Source organism: Sclerotinia sclerotiorum, genomic scaffold (assembly GCF_000146945.2).
Source record: "Sclerotinia sclerotiorum 1980 UF-70 scaffold_16 genomic scaffold, whole genome shotgun sequence".
Taxonomy (NCBI): Eukaryota; Fungi; Ascomycota; class Leotiomycetes; order Helotiales; family Sclerotiniaceae; genus Sclerotinia; species Sclerotinia sclerotiorum.
Genome location: NW_001820820.1, coordinates 554,916 through 576,092, shown reverse-complemented (window position 1 = coordinate 576,092; position 21,177 = coordinate 554,916). Strand labels below are relative to the sequence as shown.

Below are 21,177 nucleotides of genomic sequence, written 5' to 3'. Positions count from 1 at the left end.
TACTCAGTCGAAAAATGGCCGCTACAGGCCTTTCTACTGGTAATCTTACAACAGGAAATGCAATCAATACTAGGTACTCAAAGGACAACCCAACAACATCCTCCAGCCAAAACTTTCCATCGTTTCTACAACTTCCCACCAGAGCTTCGCTGTATGGTATAAAGTATCACGCAAGAAAAAAACGAAGAAAACCCCGGAAAAGTTAGTACTCTCACCATCATAGCCAAATATACGGGGGGGAATCCCGCAAACAATCATCGCAGTACTCACGTTTCGCAGCTATATATGCCATCGTATGGCTCTCATGACAACTGCGAATACTCATAAGTCCTACCTTTGACAAGAAAACAACTTTCCCATGGACTGCGCAACCACAAACAAGTCAATCCTGCAAAATCCCAGCTAATTATTTGTATATCAATCGAGAACCTAAATATATTGGCGAGAGAATTCGAATATACTCGAAAAACCATTTCCTCATGCTGACTCCCCGAGATGGAACACCGCGTTGTTTTCAAAAGGCCAAAAAACAGGAGATCTGTAGAATGATAAATACTATATCATGTTACCCTTCTCGTACTTCTGCCCTTACCTTCCATACTCTGCAAGTTCAATCTGAATATTCTCTTATATTATCTAAAGCAAATCCTCATCCCGAAACCTTTTGGCCTCGCCAACAAGTTAAAAATTAAATTTGACCTTGCTGAGTTTTGAAGAAATCTTTGCAGTCACCCATAGATGCTTCAAAAACCAGAAACTTGTCATGACTCATTCTATGTATTGAAAATTCCCAAAAAGAAAGAGCCTAATCTTTTAGTTCGAACTTCGTTCCATCTCATTATTCGGCTCTAACTCACATTCTCCCTCCACTGGAAATTGTATATGTCCAGCTTTAACTCTGATGTTTTGCTCCATCTACATCTTTTTACATCTATCTTTTTAAAAGAGGCTTCATAAGATACGAAGGCGTAAGGAAGCCTTTCATGTGGAGTTTCTCTGATGTATGCCTTGTATTTTTGATCCGTTCATTGAGGAAGCAGTTTTGTTTTTATTTTCGTTTTTGGATTTGGCTTACTGGTTTTGGTTGTGAGATGGATTAGGACTTAGTTGTGAACTAAATGTAAGCTGGTGACTTTTGTCGGTCTGTCAGTTCGGAATTAGCGGTTATTGTGATTTCTTACAGTAATGCGGAGAGGATTGGTCCATAGATAATCCCATTGATATATCGATTTATTGTAACAATAATTATAGAGGTTAGATATTGCTGCACACTTGGGTTTCTTTTCTATCTGGCGAAGACCAGATTATAGTTAGGTATTAATCATAACCATTTTTGGTTATAAATTTACTCAGTATTTATTCGCTACACTAGTATTTTGAACGATATAAAAAGATATTCTCGATGTCATAGTTGCAATTGTTCGGATTATATTTAAATACTCGGAATTGGGTTAGATATATAATGGAAGATTGGAATAGTATTAAACAATAAAGTGATCCTAACCGGTAAATTAAGGTAATGAGATCTTAATCTTACAACTCAATACTGCAAATAGATTCAACAATGAATAACCCCCTGGACATTTGAGTTTGTTGAAGGATGAGTACCAACACTGATGCCAGTTTACATACATGTAAGCACTGACTAACCCGCCATATCTAACGTTTTGGGATGTGTTGTTTTGATGGCAAAAGTTTGGTTAGATCACAGCCGTCCTAGACATATGAGACGTAATTCCTGCGTGTCATGATACTCATCCAGGACATTTGGTAGCCTGGCTTGTCTTCCAGGTTTACAGAACCATGCTGAAAATTTGCCAACCAGGCTTGAAATAGGAGGTTAGAGAAGAGTAGTCAATTTTCTCGTAGTCTTCTTAAGCGCTAAGCCGTAATGATTGAGTAAGGTTGACTTTCTCTGAGTCCGTGACGCGAAATGGGAAATCATGGTATTATGGCTGACTGACATGTATATTCGGCCATCACTAGAACTGCAGCATCAAGGCTACATTTCTTCATCGTCGCCTCCGTCGACAAATTAACGAGCTCTTTACTGTGGACGCATGGTTCTCAACTTTCAAGTGAAATCCAGAGCCGTCTTCCCTTCAAAAGTTTTTGTTTGGAGATCCACATCAACATCGATGAGAGCTTTTACACTATCCTAACAACAGCCAACCCCCCCAAAACGGCTTTGTGCAATACAATGCAGCTTCACTACTTGCCTTTGGCTTGGATGTTAGCCCCAGCCTTCATCACAACTTTCATACCAGAAGGATGTAGGATGGAATAGATGATAACTACTAACATCCGTACTATGACGAATAAGTTCCTCGGCAATGATGGCATTATCTTGCGGATTGAGCTGGCGACATGAAGTGGTGCCGTACCCGAGTGAGCATTCGTAGTAGTATGGACTTTCGCTCCTGGTGCTAGCAAGGTTTTTACATCTTCAGTGTTTCCAGATGTGCTTGCCATGAATAGGGCAGTATTTTCGCGAAACCCGCGCATCGACATCTACCTCCTTTCTATCAATAAATCGATGGTTCCTGGAAGGTTGCCACGATTGATTTCAACAACTGGATACATTTTAAACTGTGTAATGCGTTTACACGGGCTCCAATCTTTATCATAGCTCTGATCATTTCTTCATGGTCGCGACTGATGGCTATGATGAGTGCCGTTTTATTGAAATTCTCTTCAAGTGGAACTTCAATCAAAGAGGGCTTGGCAGAAACAAGCTGTTTCACAATTTCAGTATAACCTCCCAATGAAGCCTTGTGAAGTGAATTATCTCCGCGATAATCTTTAGCCAAAAAGTCTGGCTTGGAGGCGACGACACCTGAAGCTACAGACAAATGGCCCATTTCTGCTGCCATAAACAGAGGCGTGAAATCCTTAGAACAGGTTGCCTCAATGTCTGCCCCTGACTTGACAATTATGCCGATGATTATTGGTAATTGAAACATGGCAACAGCTACGATTGAAGGGGAAAGTTCGATCGTATTGCGTATCCCGAACGCGACCATAGCCGCAAGTGCGCAATTTGCGAGTATTTCTTGGTTGAAAAAATACAGTATATGGTCCGTAAGTTCTATTTCTGCCGTGCCTTCAGCATGTGCGCATAAGTACGGGCTTACATACGACAACAGACCGTACTGTCTAAGCAGAGTTTTGATGACCTCGCGATCCGGATTTTCTGGTTCCTTGAAATCGTCCAAAGACGAATACCTAATGCAAGCCCGAGTGATCAAGATATCAGCATCGGCAAAGAACTTTGAGCGATGGCGCTCCAAGTATTCTTGAAGAGTATAGTGACACAGACGGATAATACCACTCTCTGGGTCGACTACCACTAGACCGGCACAGACTGTTAAGAGCAAGTCTTGTTCGTAAAAATCCTCTTCATCTAATTCGTCCTCATCAGGATCGAGTTCCATGATAGCGATGGCATGCTGGAGCTCGCGAACTGTCAAGATTCTCTTTGCACAAGACAGCCACATTAAAATATTCATAGCCAAGTTTTTACGATTCTTGTCTTGTCCTTCCATGATTCTCTTCATGGCATCATCATAGGAGCTGTCTAGGATATTTGGCAGGCTAGTCAATGCTTTTTTAATACGGCTGATTTTAAGTTCTGAAGCAATAGCTTCTATGTGTAAATGGGCAAGAAGGAACCTAGCCAACAAATCAGTATATGACATGGAGATGGGGAGTCCTACTCAACGAACATTCCATGAGCCTTCTCCGCGATTTTTCCTACAATTGTCTCCCGTAGGGCCGGATCCTTCTTGCAAAATTTGAGGATATTCTCCTCGGTATCTATACGAGCTTCCAGATAAGCTCGCACATCATGGTCGCTAGCTCGAATTTCGAGATGTGGACAATCAGACAACTTATCTTCAATATCCCCTAGACGACGTGACGTAAGGAGGAGGTTTGTATTTGAAGGCAGATTCCGTAATTCACGAATGAGGTTTGACCTTGTTTTCTTGGTTTCATCACATTCGTCCAAGGCATCGACGACTATATACAAGCGGGGGAACTCAGACGTTAATAAATGAAGTAGGTGTACAGCCTCGGCGCTCGTCAGGTTTGTTCCATTAGACCTATGTTTGCGATATAAGTCAAGAACATAATCCGGAATTACGTATCCTTGTCGGACAAGCTGCTGTACAATGCTCGCGAGATATTCGGCAATCGTTGTTTTCTCTGCGTAGTTACAATAGATGAATGCCACGCCCACATTCGAGGATGAAAACTTTGTTTCCAAATTGTCGACAATGGCGGAAGCAAGGACTGTTTTGCCCGCTCCAGGTGAACCTGAGCACCACAGTAATCTATCCTTTCCATCTAGCCAATTTTGATATTTCTGGCTTTCAAAGAGCCACTCGCCGGTACCTTGGTGTCTTCGACTGAGTATTTCGCGTTGCTTGGAGTGACAGTCAATTGTAGACAGCCAATTCAGGACTTGGATACTTTCTTTATCCATTTGTTGAGTGATGATAGCATCTAACCCGCTACTAATCATTGTGACTTGTTTCGAAATATCAGCAACTCTCCCCGCCGTGGTCGAGGCCGTGGACCTAGCTAATCATTAGGATGTGCTTGAGTCTTGGGAATTCGACGCATACAAATTTAAAATATCCATAGCAAAGACCAGATTACTCCTCATGTGTTCGATGTTCTCTTGTAATCTCATTAATGTACTCTTCCTGAATGGATAGAGAATTCTTCTTCCTTGTTCTGTCATCCTGTCCCTAAATCCATTGTTATCATGGCTGTTCGTTGCCACCAAATTATTTCTCTCTACCACTGAAGGTTTGCAAATCATGACCTTCTTTAATTCATCCTGCAATTCTGTGATACTGTCTTCGCAGTCCAAAACCTTAGACTCCACAGTTTTGGCCATTAACTTATCGAAAGTAGGACTCTGTAAGGTGGCCTTTAATATAGCAAAGTTGGTCGAAAGACTTTCCATGGATTTAATCATGTCGGCATTTTCCTTTTTGCTACCTTTCCAGGCATTATAATAATTAACAAGCCCCTCGCAAACTTGTATCCCAGCGGATAGGATACCAGCAATATTGCTGATTGCCCCTATTGCTTCCATAGCTCTTACGAGTCTAATACAAGCACGGAAGCACTATATTCTCGACAATATATGGCTGTGCAATGTACAAATCGAATACGAGATTGATTTCGTGGAGTAAGACCAAGGGTCAAGAGAATAAGAGTATTGAATTCAGTCCCAATTAAAAAATTGGTATAAGAATCGAAAGATATATGGACAAAACAACGAAAAATTCAAAGTGCGCTCTTTACTTAAAGATATATATTAAAAGCTAGACGCAAATGTCATGTGCGGCTGACAGGAATACACGTTTCACAGAGAGGTTCGAATTCCAAAGAAGGAAATGGAAATCAATCGTAAGATGTCATAGAATAAAACCTTGGGATACCTAATGGAAGCTATCATGCCACAGAACACCTACCTGTATAGTCAAATGCGGTTCTCGTCGGTATCAAATTGTGGCAGAGTGAGCATCTTGCAGGAGGCTGTGAAGTGTGGATGGAGCTCAGCCAGAACTCTTCGACTCCGGAAATGCATCATTTCTGGATGTGTGGCGATGTCAAGCCATAAGCTCAGCGATAGAACAATTATGTGCAACGATGTCTCTTGATTGAATCGAGTAACCTCAGAGTTGAGTTTGAATCTCGGCGGACTCTACGCCGACAATTCTGAAGTCGCTGGTCCACTGAAGTTTATAGTGTGATTGGCCCTTCATCGCTGCCAAAATAGCCATCACTAGAAAATCACTAGGGTAATGTGCGGAGTATGATTCATGATTCATAGTAAAATTTTGTAGAGAAAATCCCCGGTATAGGATAGATCTCATATGTAAAGACAGAAAAATAAACTGTAGCTGAACCTATAAAAATGAAACGATCTAAAAATCAAACAATGTACGAAAGATAGAACTTATAGCAAGCAATAGGTTAATAAACAAACACTTTGTCGATGTAGTCACGTGCACAGTGTATTTTACCCCAGATTTCTCCATTCCGGGAAGCGGTTGGCATGTGAAGATGCGCCGAGGACAAACCCCAGGAAACATCAGCGCATGTAACGATGAACGATGGCAACATTTGCAAATGCACAACAACGAAAATACACTTGAGAGCCATCTAAGTTCTTGATCAGTCCTTCACTGCATCTACTCATGAAGCCTTTATATCTGCAGACTCGCTGAGCTGCTCATAACAGTATCCCGGAGTCTGTTTTACAAAGCTTATTATAATGGCTGCGCAATCTAAAATCGGTTTCCTGCCACCGGATAGAACGATCAAGAGTATAATATCTGACCTCACATCATTATACCTCAAACATCGAACAAAGATCTCTCGGACGGTTTATTTGACATTATTCTTCGCTCTTCTCAATCGCATACGATCTGCCATTTCCGAACAAAAGGCTGCAGCCATTCGTCATGCAGAATCGCGAAGAAGAGGTCCGGTTGCACTGGGAAATGGCGCGCAAGGAACTGAAAGAAAAAAGGTCGAGTTGAATAGAGAATTTTTCAAGAATCTGATCCGGCTTTTGAAGATATGTATTCCCGGATGGAGGAGTAAGGAGATGCGATTGCTTGTCAGTCACAGTATCTTCCTTGTCATCAGAACTCTGATCAGTTTGAAAGTTGCAGCCATGGATGGTGCACTGGTTTCAAGTCTGGTACGAGGAAAAGGAAAAGACTTTTTGATTGGCATTGTATGGTGGATGTTGATCGCGGTTCCTGCAACGTTCACGAATTCTATGGTATGTACCACATGACCCCTTCTGCTGTGATTAAGCTAATATATGACATCTATAGCTTTCATATCATCAGTGTAAACTTGCGCTTCAATACCGAACACGATTAACGAATTATATCCACGATAGATACTTGTCGAATATGACATTTTACTCCCTCTCTGCTCTCGATGATCGAATAAAGAATGCAGATCAATTAATAACTGTGGATGTATCAAAATTTGCGAATAGTCTGGCGGAATTATATGGAAATCTCGCAAAACCAGCATTAGATATGGCAATATACAACTATTCTCTTTCCAAAAGTGTTGGTGGCGAGGGGCTTCTTTTTATGTCGCTACTGGTACAACTTTCAGCAAATGTTATGAGAGCATTGACTCCTCCTTTTGGCAAATATGTGGCAGATGAAGCAAGATTAGAAGGAGAATTCCGATTTCAACATTCGAGATTGATAGATTATAGTGAGGAGGTCGCATTGTATAACGGGCACGAAGCGGAAAAGGATACTTTGGATAAAGGCTACTTTACACTCATAAAACATGTAAACTGTGAGTATCGCCTTGCTTTGATCTCTGACATTCAACTAATGTCGTCATAGATATTTTGAGACGAAGGTTCACACATGGGATAATGGAGGTAAATAACGTGACACCGTTTCCGGGAGCGGAGCTAACTGCTATAGGATTTCGTTATCAAATACGTATGGGGAGCTCTAGGACTTATTCTATGTAGTGTCCCGGTATTTTTTAAGGTACCAGGTGCAAGTTCAGCAAGTATGGGTGATAGAACAGAAAGCTTCGTAACCAATCGAAGATTATTACTTTCTAGTTCGGATGCCTTCGGTCGAGTAATGTTCTCCTACAAGGAGGTTACTGAATTAGCCGGCTATACCTCACGAGTTGCAACACTCTTGGAAGTTATGGATGAGATCAAGGCTGGACGATTCGTTAAAACTTTGGTATCTGAGGACAATTCTGGTGAACAATTGGAATTGATGAGAGGAAGAGGTACTGTGATTGAAAGTGAGGACATTGAATTTGTTGATGTGTATGTTCTATTCAAGCCTAATTTTTACAATTGCTAACCATTCTTAGGCCAATCATCACTCCTGGTGGAAGTATTCTCGTCCGAAAACTATCCTTTTCCATGAAACGTGGGGATCACGTTCTAGTAGTCGGACCAAACGGATGTGGTAAATCTTCCTTATTCCGCATTCTGGGAGGTTTATGGCCCGTATATGGCGGTATTGTCCGCAAACCACCCCTTTCCCAAGTTTTCTACGTTCCCCAACGACCATACCTTAGCGCCGGATCTCTTCGGCAACAAATCATTTACCCTGACTCTCTTCGTACCATGCGCAGTAAAGGTATAACCGATTCTGACCTTCTTGCTATCCTCTCCATCCTCGATCTTGATCACCTCGTTACAACTTTCCCCAATGGTTGGGACGCCGAAGCTGAATGGCGCGATGTGTTATCTGGAGGACTTCAACAACGTGTAGCTATGGCTCGCCTCTTCTATAATCGACCAAAATATGCCATTCTAGATGAATGCACCAGTAGCGTCACTCTAGAAATGGAAAAAATCATGTACGAACATGCGAAGGCACTAGATATTACATTGATGACGGTCAGTCATCGTAGAAGTTTATGGAAATATCATAGTAAGATATTACAATTTGATGGACAGGGAAAATACATTTTTACAGGATTAGATGCAGAGAAGAGATTGAAATTGGAGGATGAAAAGGAAGAGTTGGAGGCTCATTTGAGAGCTATGCCGGAGGTTAGGAGGAGATTTGATGAACTGATGTTAGGAAGGGGTGAGTAAGGAGTTGTGAAGACGAGAATATACAAGTCTTATGTTGCTTTATACCAATTTATTTATCCATGTGTTTCTATGTTCCCAAAACTCGGTTTTCGTAATACGACCACTGTACTTCTATCTTATATTTTTTGACCTCATCATTTAGAATTCAGATTCGTTGAAAAATATAATCCCGTAACCTTAATCTATAATATATAGTGATTTTCCAACATTAAACCAGCCAAGCTTTATCTTTTCAGCTAATTATCTGGTGATCCTCCTCCTCCTCTGTATATACTAGATAAGTATTCTCAAATATTATTGTAATCTTGAATTTTATAAATCATCATTCTAATACCCAGGTATCTAGGTACATATATATAAGATTTCCTAGAAAATTTATATAATCTTACAAATATTAAATATTAAAATAATCAGCTCCTGATTACATGTAGTAGATAATATGGCCGGATTGATAGAATAAAAATATCACCTGTAAGTCTTTCTAGAGTGGAGTTTCGGGTATGGATTTTTTGGTTTGGTTTTCGTTGTGATTTATATTTATGTGTGTGTGTGTATGACATCTATAACATCTATGATTCTATAATTCATAATAGATCTCAAATATTCCTATCCCGAGATATAAATTACACATTTCCAATACCAAATACCAATACATCGATATTCATCCAGCTCCAACTCCAGCCCCGAAATAACCTTAACTAGGGATCCTCCCTTGTTTTCACTCATCCATCCTGCCTACTAGGTATCCTTATATATATATACATATACATATGCATATACCCGAGTGATATATAGTTACATACATACCAAATAATTCCAAACCCGAACTCTACAGATCAATCTTCCACCTATCTTCCTCCCCCTCCACTTCGTCCTTAACTCTACCCTCATAACCACTTTTTCCATTCCCACTCTCCCTCTTCCCCTCAGAATCAATTTTAATACCCGTATGCATTTGCGCACTTAAAGGTATCTGTGAACATTCCCTCAATATCTCTTTTCCTGTTTCGTCGATGCTAATACCATAGTATATCCATGTTGCTGTGTATGTGAATGAAACTTTTTGGGGTTTGGGTTTGTTTTGGATTCCATTTTCATTTTCATTTTCTCCTTCTCCTTCACCCTCCTCCTCTCCAGGATACAAAGAAGAAGAAGAAGGAAAAACCACATCCGAAGGTCCCAATCTCCTCTTCTCCCTCCCTTTTAAAGAATCCAAAGCCACTCCACCTCGTACCCTAGGAATCTCCCCCCTCATCCCCAATTTCCCCCATCCCATCCCTTTCATCTCCTCGCTTACCCCTCTATTAACTAACCCCAACATTCCCAAAAACATCTTCCATTCTTCTTTAGAAATATCTGAAACTCCTGCTTTTGTGGAGGGTGTGATGGAGATGTAGAGGGTGGTTTTGAAGGAGGTGGTTTTTTGTGTGCTGGGTTGGGTGCTGGTTGTGGAGAGGGTGTATGTATCTTGATTTTGGTTTTGGGGAGAAGTAGAGGGAGATGAGGAGGAGGAAGAGGATGATGAAGAGCCAGGTGAAAATGTGTAATAGGGAGAGGAAGTGGGACCGTTAGGGTAGAGGAGATGGAGATTGGAGAGGAGGTTGTTGGTTAAGCTTGTCCGGGATTGATGGAGTTGTGGACAGGTGGAGGATAGGGTGAAGGGGATTGGGAGGGGTGAGGAGGAGGATGATGAAGAGGATGAGAAAGAAGGTGGATAGAAGTTAAGGATTCCGGCGTGAGAGGGATGGAGATATGTGGTAGTATAGAGGTTAAGAGGAGTTTGTGGTTGATTGGAATTAGAGAGGGCTATAAGGAAACGAGTTAGTTTTTGTTTTGTTTCTTCTGAAAGGGAGAAATGAAGAAGTAGGAGGCAGGAGGATCAGAAACCACATAAACTTACTTTCTGATGAACCGGGTGTTAGATATTGTGTAGGATATGCATCTATCAAAGCGATCAAACTGGCCAGCAGCGAGAAAGCAGATATTGACATATGCGAATACATGGCTATTTCCCTTGGTATGAATTCCTCTAATTCTGGGGAAATTGAAAATCAGGTAATAATAGTAAATCCAAATTCTTCTAATTCTCGTAAATCCAGAGGAAAAGATAAAGAAGTAAGTAAATAAAAAAGAAAGAAAAGCAGAAAGGGTATCAATCAATAAACCAAAAAACAACAAAAACAACAAAAATCTTTCAAATTTAAAAATGAATCCAAAAACTCGACACTAGAATCAAACAAATCAAAATCCCACAAGTTCAGTCAATCATTTTCTTTTCCATCTTTTTTCCTCCTTATATATATATATATAAATACCTCACCTACCTTCCCCATCTCCTCTAACCATTTAATAAACCCTGCGCTCATCAATCAATCACCTCCTCACCTACCTAGGTATCTATTATAGCAATGCGTCCTCACCACGCCCCAAATCCCTTTCTCAAGCATGCATATGCATATCACCAACATACACCAACATACACCAACATACACCAACATACACCATCATCTATTCATCTATCCATCCATTCAAAAAAGCAATCAACTAACCAACCAACCAAAAACCAGATTCAGAAACTTAAGATACCTACTCGAGTACCTACCTACCTATCGATAAGCGCTTAATATCAACCCCATACATATTGCGCTATGCATGCATGTATGTACTATGTATGTATGTATGTATTGCGATGTACTATAATATAAATAGCTACATAGCCTATCTAATATTCCCTCATACTCCCTACCTACACACGAAGTACTCCGTATCCATATAAAAAAGCACCCCAGTCTATAAATACTGTACCAGTCCAGTATAAGAACACATACTAATGGAATTGTTTCACAATAGACGCTTGCTTGGTAAAGTTAACCTCACCATACAGAGTACCTACCTTGATATAGTTTTATCAGCGCTTAAATCATCTGACCAATTATCTATTCATTACCCATTACAAAATACTGCGTACTGCATACGGCATACTGAATACTGCGTACTGCGTACTCCATCCCAAATCAAAAAGAATACAGAAACAGAATAATCACTAGATAAATAGCCTAAGTTACCTTAACACAGAATTAGATACCCATATCCATACCCATATAAAAATATACATACTCCTCTCACCCATTTCAAGCCAAAAAATTTAAATCACCATCTATCGCATCCAAACCAATATCATAATATCATACCAATACTCTACCTTAGAATTTCATCCCCTTAGATACTTAAATACCGACAAGTACCGAGGTTATTTCCTCCCAACTCACATTCATTCATTCATTCATTCATTCATTCATCTTATGAATACCGAGTCTACCAGCTAACACAATTCCAATGCATCTCAAATTACTATACTATACTATACAGTACTACCTAATATATATGGACAACGTAATCATGAATTCCTCATTCATCCACTAAGTACCTATCTAATATAAGACTTGATGTCGCTCTCAGCTTTACCGCTTCATACCCGTAAGCTCTTTTGGTTTTTAATATGTAAAAAACCTCTTCTACTACGATTCCTACGATTCTTCATCTTTCTTCCTTCGCTCTCAATCAAAACTCGCTGTTTGGTATCTCTTTGCTCTCAAAGGCTCAAGTCCTTTTCTCAATTCATATACACTCCATCCAAGCAAAAGCATAATACAAGAAAAAGTCTTTCAAGTCGAAGCCCAACCCATTTTTCACTACCAACTTCACAAAGTCCCTCATCTCCAACGCTCAAGATATCACTCATCCGCCTGAGTCCATATTTAACATATGCACATGAAACCAAAACCAAAGAAAGAGCGACAAAAAAACAATGTGTAAACATTTCCGAATGTAACACAAAGTCCAAAGAGAAATCAAATCAAGGTAACGCCAAATCGCTATGCATCCAAAAACTGGGCGAAAATCATAGTGTAGACGAAAGTTGCTAGCCCATTTAGAAGATTGATCGTATGGCTGAAAGTAAACAATGGCATCGTTATTAAAGATTTATTTATCGTCTACAACTAGGGAGAATATTAGCAGTTATCAATGAAAGTATAGAAATGAGTTACTTACCAACAGTAGTTGTAGTGTCTGGAACAGGGTCTTCATGCTTCGCAACACTACCTTTACCACGCCAAGTACTGACAGCAGGGATTTGTGCATCATAACGGACTTCTTGTGTACCATAAGCACGAGGGGTGAGCTTAATGAGGGTATGGAGAGGTACGGCCATCCATGGTGATTCATCTTGAGGCTTCTTCATGAAGTAAGCGTAGATACAACTAGATAGGGGTTAGCAGGTTGTATGCATGTAAACGAATAAACCTTACCGAAGAACAGCTTGATGGGTAACAATCAAAATATCCTCTGATCGCTCTAATTCCATGATAATAGGTTCTAGTCGAATAACAACATCACGATAAGATTCTCCACCGCGGTATCTGTAATTGTATTTATCCTCATCACGGGCCTCAAAGTCATCTGGGTATTGCTCCTTGATATCTTGATAAGTAAGTCCATCACAAACCCCAGAGTTTAGTTCATCCAGAGCCTTCCATTGAAGCTGATTATATTCATTAGGAAGGTGACGAGCTGTGGCGATGGTGCGACGAAGGGTTGAAGTCCAGACAGTCAATGGGCGATTGTCCTATTTAAATTAGTCATGGGATATCAACTAAATCTCGATGGAAAAGTACGTACCCCTACTGATTCTAGAACCAATGCAGGTAATTTCTTGGCATACATCTCCCCGCGAGGAGATAACTCGGCATCACCACCAATCTTTCCCTCAAGGTTGTACATCGACTCTCCATGCTATATAAATTTAGCAAAATGAGATTCATGATATCCAATGGTTACTTACTCGTGACAACCAAATAGATCTCGGCTTAATGTGCAAATTCATCAAGTAATAGACCACACGACTTTGAAGATAGTCTTGAATTCGATTGATGATGACTTGTTTTCCGACGTTCATAATCTTCAGATAGGTGAGATCACTCTCATCATCGTCAATTGTCTCATAGACCTTCTCGTAGTTCTTGATCCTATTTCTAAAGTCTTGGGCGGCTTTCTCCGGGTCTGAACCAGCGTAGTCTGGGGATGTCGTTTTTACTTCTAGAATGTTTGACATTATCAAGTCCTCGTCGTCACATTTTGATTCGACAAAAAGGGTCTCGATCCCTTCGGCATCACAACGATCTTTGATCCATCTACGGCGCTCTTTTGTACTATTTGTAGCATCGAGAATGGCAACAATTCCCTGCTTATTCTTAAACCAATCAAGCATGTCATTGACAGCAGCTTCGGCGGCAGCTCTGCGCATACGTTCGCCCTCAGTATTGCTCGTATCGAAGAAATCGGCTGTAGGGTTGGGAGTTGCGTTTCGACGATAGTTGCCGACATTGAAGACTTGAGCATCGATCGAGAGCCATTTGAGGTAACGTTGAGCTGTAAAGAAGATATGTTTAGATTTGCATGCACCTGGATCGATTGATGTTTGTACGTACCTTTTTGTGCAATGAGAGATTTTCCTCTTGCAGGGAGACCAACCATTACCACGCAGATTTGAGTATCCTCAACCTGTACGCCGTAGCCATTAGACTTTGTCTTGAATCGCGTCATTTTTGTAGCGAACGGTCAAAGTTCAAGAGAAGAATTAGGAGCTCAATTGAATGAAAAAAAGGTATAATGAAGGATTAAATGGTGAGTTGCAAAAGAAAGAAAAGAATGATCGCGCGAGGTTATCAACGGCGATTAAAAGGTAAGGAACGGGTGAGTTCGGAGGATAAAGCTATTTTCTGCACCAGGAGACAGAAAATAGATTTCCTCAAATAGTATAAATTGGTCTCTAGTAAGCTCGAGAGACACAAAGTGAATGAGAAAAATATGCAAAGTATATGAACATTGAATGCTTTTGAATGAAGGTTGAAAAGTTGTAAGAATTGGGTGTAATAGAGATTTCGGTGATGGAGTTGTAGAAATGGATTTTATAATTTTAATGATTTTATGATCTTATGATTTCATTCATTCATTTATTCTTCCTTTCTTTCTTTCTTTCTTTCCTTACTTCTTTCTAGAAGGAAAGGAAGATTCAGGGAGGAAGGAGCCCTGTAAGGTGTAAGGGTTTACGAGATTTTGCTAGCAGATACTGCCAGATAGAGTAATTTTTGGGGATTTCTCGAGTGTGCTTGGGCCCTTTCAGCATCGGAAATCCCCTTAGAATCCCCTAAGATCCCTGTCTTCCGAAAAATTCCACTTTGTTACAACAGCTGAACCTGGTCTTGTGCGAGATATTTCCCATCCTATGACGATCCCCAAGAGTTTCAGTTCACCGGTAAAATGTAAAATCATAAATGTACCTAGGTACCTACCTAGTAGTTACCACGACCCCTTCCGGTGAGAAAAAAGTGAAAGGGTAAATAAAGTAAAAGGTAACCTCCAAATCCAACCCCGCACGAGGCTGAGGATCTAGTGGCTCGTTTCTACCCCTCTCTCTGTTTAACATGGAGAGGATGATTTGAACCATGATGATTGGCTACTAAGAGGCCAATTCCCATTATAGCCAGCATCAATCTTTCTTTTCACTCTTTCTCCTTTCTCCTTTCTCCAAAGAAAAATATCCTCAAAAATGCTTCCAGGCAATGGTGGCCAAAGCAAAAGGAGAAGAGATCATTTTTCAGGGGGAAACACTATTGTGGATTTACTTTCCACAGTTCCACCAAAGGATCCTCTTTTTTTCTCCGGAATTTATGCACCATGTTCTCATTAGGACGAAAGAGATCGATAATCATATCAACCACGCCAGTAGTACTGGTCATTTATGGTGCAATGATCAATAAAATAGCATCTAGAACCTGCGACAATATTGTTGATTTCATCCATAGGGAAGGTTTTCTAGCCGTTTCCCAATCACCTCTACCCAATATCAGGGTGAGGCTTAGAAATGCAAGCATAGCATCAGTCTTGTGACTGACTGACAGATTGACTGCCTTGTCTCATTGGCACAAAGCTGTGTCAAACTTTGGTTCTCGAATGCACTTATCTAAGAGGTGGAAGGACAACCAACCACACCGAAAAAATTCTTTTGCCGCAAGTTACTTCAAATGCAGCAAGTCTGGCTGGTTCATTTGTTCCTCACCGCTGATCTTGCCACTTAAATCTAAATATCAATCACGTGGATGAAATGTGGATGAGATCTGAGATTTGAGATTTGGTTGCATCAGATCCATCTCCCTTTGTGTTCATAACCTTATCATCGGGAGGGATGGATGGTCAAACTTTGACTTTGATGAATTATCCCAATCCATCGAAAATTGGAAAATTGCATGCAAGTTTTGAAATAGAAGCTGCTGAAAGGATTATTTAACATACATTCCCGATGGACTCTCCATCTCCTTTTCTTCTCAATGAACCTCCTGCTATAATTCCGTACATATTTGCTTGATCAGATAAAGGCGTGTCTGATGATTTTGGTGGGCTCCACAGTTGTGAGAGGATGAACAGAATCAATAAACCAAAGTGGTAATGCGCAGCCAAAAGTTGAATAAGTAACAAATTTAAGAAGGCAAGTTGTCATTCAATTAGAGAAGAGATGAACAGATATTTTAATGGAGTCGGAATTCTTGTTGAGATGACGATGTATTGTTATTTGCTTTGTTATTCCCTTGCTTATTCCTTATCATATATCGATAAAGATTTGTATGTTCGAAAGGTTGTAATGGAGCATAAAGCGGCGAACTAGTTAACAAATCTGGAGCGTTGTGATGAGGCTTGTGGCAGTATTGTCTACTTTGATTGGTTATCCATGCCCTTCAACCTCTGATATCAGTAAATAATGGAAGACAACCAGCCTTATGATAATTACACGGATTATATCATAATCCTGTTTGTGTTACAGCAAAATGCTACCGGTATATCAACAAAATACGGTACCTACCTAGGTAGATAACAGAATGGTCCATGCTTTTGATAAACTACAGTAGTATTACGTTAAGTTTCGCATATGTTTTGCTAGCCAATCACGCAGTGAATACCTACTATGGGGCAGTTTGGTCTGCCTCTATTGAAAATCCCATGCCAAAACAATGGAACATTTCTAAATGCCATTTTATCAACTAGGTATCTACACACCAAAACTATAATCCAACATACATGATCAGATTATCATGGGAATTCAAGTCCATTCCCCGCCAATGCACCATGCCTTCTGGAGTTCTCCCCTTTGACTCCTCTGTTAACAATTTAGAAGACTCCAGGCTTGGTCTCGTGCATCATAGAGGAGATTAAGAATTGGAAGGAGGGACGTAACACGATGACTTCAACCTAGGTTGGCTACTAATTAGATTGAAAAGAATACGAGGAGCTACAGCAAGAACTCCAAAGACACGAGTCACCATGGGGCTTACACAACACAGACTACAGTACAAAACCCCCTTGTCAATATTCTCTTTCTGATTTTGTAATCTATCTAATATCTTAAGCAGGTACGGTTATCCTCCTCTAACAGTTGACTTGTTCTTCGAAAGCCCAGCGACTTGCACCAAATATTCATTGAAAGCATCGTTGAGGAACTAGAAGCCCAATTGAGATCTATTCAAAACGCGTCAACAGACTTTGCGAAGGAGATCCGGTCTGAAGGGTTAGCTTCGGGTTAAGTCTCCAGACGAGCATCATAGCAAGCATGATCCCGATCCGGGATTCAGGCATTTGAAGGCCCGTTCTCCAGGAGTCGTGATTGAGGTGTCGTATTCATAAAAGAGAAAGAACCGAGAACGTCTTGCGGACTATTATATCCTTGGGTCTAATAAATACAAATTTTCAGGTGGTTGTGGGTTTAGATGTTGAATACTAGAATACTAAGACGGCAATTTTGTCTGTTTGGTGACTAGAGATTATTACAAATGAAGCTGGGGAAAGAACTAGTCACCAAATTAGTTGTCGCGAACCAGATCTGCATACGCCATTCACACCTGCGTTTTATGCTAAATTAATATAGGTTTTTCGTGATAGTAATGGCAAACTAAGCGCTTGCGCGCAAGGGGTCTTTGACTACGCCTTGGAGATTTCATCCCGGAAGGCCTCGCTAGGCCGGAACTGCAGTTATGTGAGCCGATTATCTAGCAATAGACTATATTTGTTGCTAGAGAATGCGGAGGGCAGAGCATCATTTTACGGGCAGGAGATCGGCTCCGTACTGGCTGACATGTCTTGGGCAAGAAGAGATTCAGGGATTCATCACCGCTAAAGGAACTTCGTTGGAGAAATGAAAAACGTATCTCTGTAAACGAGAATAAAGTAGAAGATCTAGAACGATTCTTTGTATAAAACGGATACAATATTTGAGGAATAAGTCCGTCGATTTATTCTAGAGGGAAATATTAGATAGTATTTTCTTGGTCACTCTTTGCGCCCTTGGCTATCTGTATTTCGAACTTGTAAGGGAATAAATAGTAATAACAAAAGGAATTTTATACTTGGAAAATAGATATTTGAAGTTTAATATCATTTGAAAAGTTTCTATATTGATTTGGATAAGTCTTTAATTATCTGGTGTGATGTGATTATTTTATCTGAAGTATTTGTTTGAATAACCCCAGATAAAAGAATACACTAGCTAATCAAATATCTGAATCTAATTAGGCGGTAACCTTAGATAGATCGGTAGGATTCTATTATTGAGATGTTTTTGAGTGGGGTATATTATTAGGTAGGTAGATTGTTAGGTTATGAGGTTTTTATGTTGTAAGATCTTAGATGATGATTTTTGTTAGTTTAGATTGTTCGGTCGGAGGTGAAACTTCTTCTGTGTAGTCTGTGCATATCCTGGAAAATCTGTTTTTCCGATAGGTTCCTCTGACTTCCTCTCTTCTTATGCCCTATTTAATATACCTATGTATATTCTCATCTATAAAATTATACATACTAAGTACTTTGACCTGACATCTATTTTTGCACGATGAGTTTGGGAAATGGTTTCAATGATCTCAGGCTACTCATGTTTGGTTTATTCATCTCTTTCAGTGAGACCACCCGGACGTACAGGCAATTTGTTGTCCCAATCATTTTGCATAAGTAGTTTCATTTCCTGTATTGATTGGAACTAGAGTTTGTTCATGCGGGATATTTGATAATCCAGATTAAATTTTAAGAAAGAGAATCCCCTGGATTAGTAAATCTACTCGGTATTCAAACATTGAAATCTCAATCTAGTCTGTTAGTCCGGACTATTGGATACCCTACTCCTACTTCAGTATCTATAATGAAGGTAGAACATATTGACAGGGAAATTAATGAAATATCTTATTCAAATTCTTTATATTCTTGGAAAAGGTCTAAATATCTTCTCATCATTTCTCATTATCCGCTTGCTAATTATCTCTTTCGTGTACCCTTGAGCCTCTGAGCCTCTGATATATTTCATATATCCCAACCTCTTCCACAATTTATGCCCACAGGTATCTAACCTTCCCCTAAAGTTTTCCTAAAGGCAAAAGAGGTCGAAGTGTTTCCTTTAGCCATATCTTTCCGTGAGAGATACACAATGCTTAAACTAACTTCCTGTCACTTTCCTGAGAAAAACACAAAGAAATATCTAAAAGAAAAGGAACACATCCGCTACGCCTACGCCGCTCGCTATGCCTTTCAAATCTCGCTATACGCTACGCTGTTCGCTATCATAAATCCTTTTCGCAATCCCTACGCTATGCTGATCCCAATGCAATTCGCAATTCTCCTCATCCAGCAAGATATGTTCAAACAAACAAACACATCACCACATATACCTCGAGTCAGTTTATCCATCGATCGCTTCGAAAAGACTCCCCATTTGACCCATTTCCTTAATAACTTGCTCGTTAAACATGACTTTCTCATCCGCTCTTCTTCTACCCAATCCAACTCTATCACCTGCGAATGCTTTAACCTCTCCCCCTACCATTCCATCCTCACCCTTATACCTCGGAACCGGCAACCCCATCTTCCTAATCCCAGCATATTTCAACTCCGGCAAAGACGGCCATTCCGCTCTCTCACACACCTCCCCATCCAAACAAGGATGTACCCAAATCGTCCTCCTCGCCGAAATCCCAGCCAACCCATCTCTAAAAACCCTTCCCAAAAAAGCACTCTTAACCCTAACATAAGCCCCTTCACTCTTCAACCGCATAACCTCCTCTTTATCTCTAATCCGCTGATTCATCGCATCCCTAGCATCATTCTTCCTCCCCTCTCGATGCTTCACCAAATCCTCCTTACACTTCGGAAAATAAGGCGAAGAAACAAGTCCCAAATGAGCACCCTGCACACGCAACCGATCAAAATTCTTACTAATCTCATAAGGGGCGCTTCGATGCGTAAGAGAGGTTCCTGCAGCTGCTGTCATCGAAAATGGATTAGGTGCAGAATGGGTATTGGAAATCCCATGATTGTGTCGTGTAGATGTTCCTGGAGTACTGCTATTTAATCGTGAAGAAAGGATATTTCCTCGTCGGGAATATGCTCCGCCTATTATATATGATGGCGTTTCAGATCCATCTGCTATCTTCTCGCCGCGTTTTCCACCCATGAATTCCCCAATTGGTGTGCTGTAGTTTGCGGATATAGATTTCGGTCTCATGCTTCGTCGGGAGATGTTCGCTCCTATGTTCATTTGTATCTCTTTTTCTAGATTTCCATCTCTTGTTCCCACAGTACTGTTATTCGTACTATTATCGACTGGTCTGCTCAATATTCCTGTTATAGTCGATTCAGTCATTCCTTCACTTGTACTTCCAAATACGCTAGAATCAGGTAATACGTTGAATCCTAACGGGGGAAAATCATTCGCAGATGATAGATATGGTCTTGTGACTGCGGTAGGTGTAATTTCATGCTGACTACCATGTCGAGCTCGACTTCCTGGTCGATGGCGTCCGCTTGATCCACTACCGCGAAGACGCTTCAATGCGATGGTATTTCTGGTTTGTTGGGTGGGTGTTGGTTGCATGGTATGGTTTTGCAGTTTCCTTCTTTTTAGTTTGTTGTTTGTATTATTTTGTTGAGGTAGAGATAGAGATGGAGGGAGAAGGAGATGAGATCGTGGTAATGGAGGGAGTGGACTTGTTTCTTTGTGAATGGATCAAGTAGGTAAGAACTTGCGAATAATATGAGAAGATGCTGTAATTTCAGTATCTGGATAACTAGCAGAGGTGGGAAATTAATCGTATGGCAGTTCTTTAATCGTGGAGTAATGTCCTAGGAAATAGCAAGCAGCAAGTAACCAAGAATAGGTTTTATGGCGAAAATAATATAGATTATTTCGATTTATACGCAAGCCGTATTCTGATAGCCCGTTCCTGTTCTTCCCTCTGCCACTTCACTTCACTTCTCTGGATTATCGATGCAGTGGCTGATGTCGCAGATGTCGCAGATTGAGACGTTTAAGTCTCGTGGTTTTGTATGTGGAAAGGTTAGGAGGATGGGAAGGTTTGGAAGGTTGGGTAGACCCAAGAGTTCGATGTACGGTTTTACGGAGGGTGGTGTGATTATTTAGTGAAGGTATCTAGTGAAGGTTTGGGGGAAGC

At 40.5% G+C, this 21,177-nt stretch overlaps 9 protein-coding genes across 9 annotated transcripts; 4 read left to right on the top strand and 5 right to left on the bottom strand.

Moving 5' to 3' along the window:
* Positions 1–14: 14 nt before the first annotated feature.
* Positions 15–162, top strand: SS1G_10750 (predicted protein; the record flags this gene model as incomplete). Its single annotated transcript, XM_001588253.1, has 2 exons — positions 15–39; positions 74–162. 2 exons carry the CDS (start codon positions 15–17, stop codon positions 160–162), a joined length of 114 nt encoding a protein of 37 aa, XP_001588303.1.
* Positions 163–2,211: 2,049 nt separating this feature from the next.
* SS1G_10749 (hypothetical protein) lies at positions 2,212–4,987 on the bottom strand (the record flags this gene model as incomplete). The annotated part of the gene is made up of 5 exons (XM_001588252.1): positions 2,212–2,511; positions 2,607–2,924; positions 3,135–3,672; positions 3,717–4,580; positions 4,629–4,987. 5 exons carry the CDS (start codon positions 4,985–4,987, stop codon positions 2,212–2,214), a joined length of 2,379 nt encoding a protein of 792 aa, XP_001588302.1.
* A 362-nt stretch (positions 4,988–5,349) lies between these two features.
* Positions 5,350–5,638, top strand: SS1G_10748 (predicted protein; the record flags this gene model as incomplete). The annotated part of the gene is made up of 2 exons (XM_001588251.1): positions 5,350–5,424; positions 5,498–5,638. 2 exons carry the CDS (start codon positions 5,350–5,352, stop codon positions 5,636–5,638), a joined length of 216 nt encoding a protein of 71 aa, XP_001588301.1.
* Positions 5,639–6,295: 657 nt separating this feature from the next.
* SS1G_10747 (hypothetical protein) lies at positions 6,296–8,635 on the top strand (the record flags this gene model as incomplete). The annotated part of the gene is made up of 6 exons (XM_001588250.1): positions 6,296–6,811; positions 6,867–7,353; positions 7,404–7,441; positions 7,488–7,852; positions 7,900–8,468; positions 8,514–8,635. The coding sequence occupies 6 exons, from the start codon at positions 6,296–6,298 to the stop codon at positions 8,633–8,635; spliced, it is 2,097 nt and encodes a 698-aa protein (XP_001588300.1).
* An 829-nt stretch (positions 8,636–9,464) lies between these two features.
* On the bottom strand, positions 9,465–10,638 carry SS1G_10746 (hypothetical protein; the record flags this gene model as incomplete). The annotated part of the gene is made up of 2 exons (XM_001588249.1): positions 9,465–10,441; positions 10,536–10,638. The coding sequence occupies 2 exons, from the start codon at positions 10,636–10,638 to the stop codon at positions 9,465–9,467; spliced, it is 1,080 nt and encodes a 359-aa protein (XP_001588299.1).
* A 1,981-nt stretch (positions 10,639–12,619) lies between these two features.
* Positions 12,620–14,239, bottom strand: SS1G_10745 (hypothetical protein; the record flags this gene model as incomplete). The annotated part of the gene is made up of 6 exons (XM_001588248.1): positions 12,620–12,630; positions 12,689–12,897; positions 12,946–13,262; positions 13,316–13,429; positions 13,479–14,065; positions 14,125–14,239. The coding sequence occupies 6 exons, from the start codon at positions 14,237–14,239 to the stop codon at positions 12,620–12,622; spliced, it is 1,353 nt and encodes a 450-aa protein (XP_001588298.1).
* A 410-nt stretch (positions 14,240–14,649) lies between these two features.
* Positions 14,650–15,143, bottom strand: SS1G_10744 (predicted protein; the record flags this gene model as incomplete). The annotated part of the gene is made up of 2 exons (XM_001588247.1): positions 14,650–14,725; positions 14,989–15,143. 2 exons carry the CDS (start codon positions 15,141–15,143, stop codon positions 14,650–14,652), a joined length of 231 nt encoding a protein of 76 aa, XP_001588297.1.
* Positions 15,144–16,816: 1,673 nt separating this feature from the next.
* On the top strand, positions 16,817–17,861 carry SS1G_10743 (predicted protein; the record flags this gene model as incomplete). Its single annotated transcript, XM_001588246.1, has 2 exons — positions 16,817–16,882; positions 17,613–17,861. The coding sequence occupies 2 exons, from the start codon at positions 16,817–16,819 to the stop codon at positions 17,859–17,861; spliced, it is 315 nt and encodes a 104-aa protein (XP_001588296.1).
* A 1,548-nt stretch (positions 17,862–19,409) lies between these two features.
* On the bottom strand, positions 19,410–20,600 carry SS1G_10742 (predicted protein; the record flags this gene model as incomplete). The annotated part of the gene is made up of 1 exon (XM_001588245.1): positions 19,410–20,600. The coding sequence occupies one exon, from the start codon at positions 20,598–20,600 to the stop codon at positions 19,410–19,412; it is 1,191 nt and encodes a 396-aa protein (XP_001588295.1).
* Positions 20,601–21,177: the final 577 nt, after the last annotated feature.